This window comes from Cryptomeria japonica, chromosome 5 (assembly GCF_030272615.1).
Source record: "Cryptomeria japonica chromosome 5, Sugi_1.0, whole genome shotgun sequence".
Classification (NCBI taxonomy): Eukaryota; Viridiplantae; Streptophyta; class Pinopsida; order Cupressales; family Cupressaceae; genus Cryptomeria; species Cryptomeria japonica.
The window spans coordinates 238,045,832-238,051,210 of NC_081409.1; the positions used below are offsets into that span (position 1 = coordinate 238,045,832).

Sequence of the window (5,379 nt, forward strand, 5' to 3'; positions counted from 1 at the left end):
TCATTCAACATCTTTGTAATGCAGGTACTAATATTAATCTATTGGTAGATCCAACACGATCTCTTATTTTTCAAAACCTAAGATGAAAAGTTCATAATAATAATTTATAGATAATCTTATTAATTGTAAAAAGCTCTGTATTTTTGAAAATAATAAAACACTTTCAAAGCTCCATTAAAAATATTTCAATGATGTTACACTAGTGCAAAGCTCTAGTATTTTACAAAAGTATTTTCACAAAGTCCAAATGAAAACATAAATCATTTTAAGTTTGGAGGCTAAGGGTACATTGCTGAAGTTTGCAGTGCTTAGTTAAGTGTTAGGTTTAAATTTCTTATAATGGGTATAAAATCTTCATTGTAGGCTTTTTAGGCTTTCTAATTTTGATCAATTAAAATAAATTTATTTCAATTAAATTAAAAAAACAAACAAACTGATTAACAGTATGTTAATCATTTATGAACAAATTAAACTGAATATTCAAACATTAAAAAAATTCAATTAAATCTAATATATATCTAAATAAACTCTTAATACAAAATTAAAAGCAATACTGAACAAGAAAAACTCTTTCACTCCATTCTCAGTCTAACTTTGAACCTCTCAAAATCACTATAATTTTTCAAAACAGAAGTTTTTTATGCATTAAATGCTTAAGGACTAACAAAGTTTTCAATTCTTTATAGTCTAGGTTTCAACCTGCTTTATTAGTAATAAACAAATATCAATCGTCCCCATCTTAGTTTTTCCTTTGGTTAATTCATTGCTGAGGCTTGTGAACGATGAAGGCAACACATTGTGTTTGTTTCTGGTTGTCAAACCCCAAACAACGTATATAACAATTGGGGAAAGTCTTCTTGCATTCATCCATCTCTGCTAACACCTGGGAACCATCTGTGCATCCAAACATGGGAAGTTTCCACAGAGTCCAAAACCTTCCATCATAGTATCCTGGGAAATTAGAATTTGCTCTGTGTATTTTACCCACCTGCAATTCCATGCATTCCAAAGACAGAATTCAAAGAAAAGAAAGATCAAAGGTGAAAAACTTTGAAAAATACATCAATTTAAAAAAAGGGTTTCAGAAGGTATTTTAAATGATTTACAGCATCAAATTCCAGGCATGGAATCCACCCTTTTGCGACTATGTATTCGATCTCCTTAATAATGGATTCTTCTGTGAGAGCAGGCAGATATGATAACGTCTCATATTTCCTGTTGTCAATTGGAGACCATGTCTGCATATTCATCATAACCCACATAATCAGATCAATATATATGAAATTATAATTCAATACCCACTTGCCAGAATATATCAAATCAAGCGCTGAATTCCTCATTTTACCAGAGATGGATTCCTTCATTGCTGAGGAACACTTGGATCATTACAAGCAGCATAAATCAAATTAAAGAGAGAGAAATATATGAAGTAAACCAAACCCATATGACAGAAATTGGTAGTTTTGCTCAGAGTTGTAGCTGAATTACACCTGGATCATTACACATTACACTTCACAGTGGTTGTGATATTCAACTGTTTTTATTTTTTATTTGTTTTTAGATTTCTAGATTAGACTTTATAATAATTTTTAAATCAACATTTCGAATCACACTCCTAATCTATCATAAAATACTAGAAAACTGATTTTAATTTTTCTATAGAAATACACCTGGACAATGCAGCATACATCAGATTCAGATTTTTCTGTAGGAAAAACCTAAACCCAATATATATGACTCAAATTTTCTACTGCAGCATAAATCAGATTTTCCCGAAGGAAAAAACTAAACCCAATCTGTTTGACTCAATTTTTCTTAGATTTATAGCAGTAGCACATATGGATCAAGTTTGAAAGCAACATAAATCAAAATTCGCTATACTAAAAACTTGAATGAATCAAACCGATATGATAATCATTACTGCTACTCATTTTATTCTGTCAGATTTTTGTGGGTCGGGAAAATATGAAACTCCTACTGAACCAAACTCATATGACAGGCATATTACTGCAACTTAACATACAGTTTTACTCCCTTTTTCTCTCAGCTTTTATCTTTTGCCAGGGGTTCCACAGATAATATCCATTTTTCCCTTGTACCTAAGTCATGGTAGAGCCCTGAATTTTTCTCCTTTTCTTCTTCTTTACAGTCAGGAGAACATAACATAACAGTCATCTTTAGGCTTAGATCACAACATGATGGTTATCTATTATAACCTACATCCACTTAGTCTCCCTACACAAACAATTTGGGTGGTATGGTAGACCTATGAGTTGAACTATCCTATTTCATTGAAGGGATTTCATGTTCTCAGACTCTTGGATCATTGGATCATCACGTAGAAACACACCCACATCACAATATCATTATGGAAAATATGAAACTAATTTTATTCTGTTAGACTTTTTTTGGGCCAAGAATATATGAAACTCCTACTGAACCAAATGCATATGACAGACATATTACTGCAACTCAATATACAGTGTTACTCCCTTTTTCTTCAGTTTCTATCTTTTGCCAGGGGTTCCACAGATAATATCCATTTCCCCCCTAATGGTAGAGCCCTGAATTTTTCTTCTTTTCTTCTCCTCTACAGTCAGGAGAACATAACAAAAAAGTCGTCTTCAGGCTTGAATCACAGACATGATGATTATCTATTAAGACCTACAAATTGTGTGTTATGGTAGACCCATGGGTTGAACTATGCCATTTCATTAAAGAAATTCCATGTTCTCGGACTCTTGGATCCTTTGATCGTTACTTAGAAACATACCCACATAACCATATCACCATGGACAAGGACCCATTAGCCCAAAAAATTGCTACCCAGTTCAACATGAATCAAACCCAACAGAATCTCAGCCAGATACACATGTCAGACACCATAGCTAATTAGAAAAACAAAAATCACGTATACATGAAGCAAAATATGAAGATCTGATCACCTTCATGCAATAGATTTTGGTGCTACAGCCACCAATCTTCCTATAATTTTTTTCCTTCCTGAGAGCAGGTAATGTAAGAGCACTACTGGTAGGCTTGAGGCCACTGAAGGCCTGCACAACATTGGAGCTCTGAACAATACTGTTGTTTTGAACAGTACTACTATTTCTCAGAGCTGAAACTGAGGAAGACATAGATACCATCACTGAGGATGCCATTGCCCTTTACAAAAAACCTTGGCACTCTTTGCCACAACCCCAAAACAGAGAGAGAGAAAAGAAACTCTCCAAATTTTCAAATTCAAAATTAAGGCTTTGTGAAGTTGGGTGATCTGATAAATAAGTCAGAAGTTACTTTTATCCATCTGTTAAAGACATGCATGGTGAAAAGCTATCACCTCTGAAGATTGCAGTAAAATCATCACTGGCTTTGTCTTATCACACTTCCTTAAAGAGACATTTCCTGAAATCAGGACCTCTGATGTCACTGTGGGGTTTGCTTTATGCCAGCTTTCTTACTTCCATCTGTATTTTATGTATATTTAATTTCAAAAATTATAGATTATTTAACCGACTTGTTTGTATTGCATGTTTTTCTAAATATAGTGGAAACAAACAAACCAAGGCGATGATGGTCATTGGATGGACATTTGGGTGGTAGGAGGAAACAAGGACAAGCTTCTTTGGACTCCTAACTCGAAATAGAAGTGTTTGATTAGTCCGATTATATCAGAACCCATGGGATTCTATGTTGGATCTTTCCCAAGTGTCTTGGTTGTTAGGTCTGTAGGAGGACAGGAAGCCCAAGAAAACTTAAATGGATATTCATGGGGTGTTTGTCCTCTCTAAATTATCTTAACGTGTATTTATTACCATCAATTTTATGGTGTATTTATGTTATAATTATTTGGAGTGAAATGGTTAAATAGATATATTAAAGTTTTTTAAATGATGTTGATTATAGAAATTAAGTTGATTATGAAGTAATAGGTTTTAAGATAGGAAGAACAAATGTATATAGAATAAATTAGAATTTTATCCTACAAAATATGAGTGCTTACTTTATAGTTTTCAATTTTTTAGTGGCTTTTGATGTAGTGGGTTGGAAATTTCCTCCACTAACTCTCAAAAGACATTTGAGATGGAGTATGCACATTCACTATCCTAAGTTTCTTCAAAACATATTCCAACAAGCTAATATAAGCACATACTACTATGTCATAAAAGTGAAAACATATACATAATTGATTTCTAATACATTAAACCTTAAAGAAAAGATGTTGCAAAGAACAAATCTTTACAAATCTAAGAAAGTTTCAGCAACATTACAACATGCAAATTCAATACTATGTAATCATAAAATAAGAAGAATGACACGGAAGAGAAAACAGATATAAATGAGAAAAACCTTTTTAGGTAAAAAAGCCTCACACTCGAAAACACAAAGCCAATGTATTATCAACAAGAAGGTGACAATATATTTCAAGCTCTAAGCCTTTACATGAAGATTTACATCTTGCTCCATTTTTGAAAAAAACTGACAACATAACCCCTATGTCAATCAATCTCCGCTCCTAAACTCCTCTAGCAAACACTTGTATTTAGAGAGCTTACAATGCATTAAATGTCATGTTTCCAAAACCCGTGCCTAAGCATGAAGATGCCACATGGAAGGTGTCAAATACATCACACAAGCAAAAGGTACCTTTTCAATTGACAACTCATGCAAATTATGCAATTGCCAATTATTGCCAAACTTGCATAAAAAATGCACCTGCCAAATAAGTAACTAGACTTCCAAAGGTGTCCACATTCCATGTAGAGTCAATATGAAATTGAAACTACATTTATGCATTACTCCAGCTTAAATAACAACTTCCAAACTTGACTCTTCACAATGGGCACCAAATTCCTAAAAAATAGGATCTTATCATAGTTAACTCAACAATGCCAAGACATATGTCACCAAAGTGCACCTCAGAGAAGTTTTTACAAACTCCTCTCTCCAAATGAGTGCCCGATTGAAAAGTAGCACTCTATCATGCTCTCCTCACTTTGCATGTAGGATTCTCCTCTCATACAAGTCCCACAAAGTGAAATGACAATCTATAAAGTTAGCACTTAGGATATAATGAAATATACATAAAATATTGTGAGATTTTGCCAATAGGGTAGGTAGGAAATAGGTGTGGGTAGGTAGGAGAAACAATATAATATTCCACATGAGGTGGATCACCCATTGAATGTGGAGTGTAACAACAAGATCACACCATAAAAGGTGGAAATTCTCCTACACACACTATCCCAATGTGGCACAAACACCCAAGTGTCTCATACCCAAACTACTATGAAATGCATGTACCTAAGTAAACTTAAGTAAGGTGTAATAATATCCAAGATGAATAATTATTTACACCAACATCCCCCTTAAGTGCAA

At 33.6% G+C, this 5,379-nt stretch overlaps 1 protein-coding gene across 1 annotated transcript; it reads right to left on the bottom strand.

Annotated features, from left to right (window-relative positions):
• Window positions 1–618: 618 nt before the first annotated feature.
• LOC131028813 (ribulose bisphosphate carboxylase small subunit, chloroplastic 3) lies at window positions 619–3,375 on the bottom strand. The gene is made up of 3 exons (XM_057959161.2): window positions 2,946–3,375; window positions 1,107–1,238; window positions 619–988 (listed from the first exon to the last, which is right to left on the bottom strand). The coding sequence occupies exons 1-3, from the start codon at window positions 3,159–3,161 to the stop codon at window positions 761–763; spliced, it is 576 nt and encodes a 191-aa protein (XP_057815144.1). The 5' UTR covers window positions 3,162–3,375; the 3' UTR covers window positions 619–760.
• Between the last annotated feature and the right edge of the window lie 2,004 nt (window positions 3,376–5,379).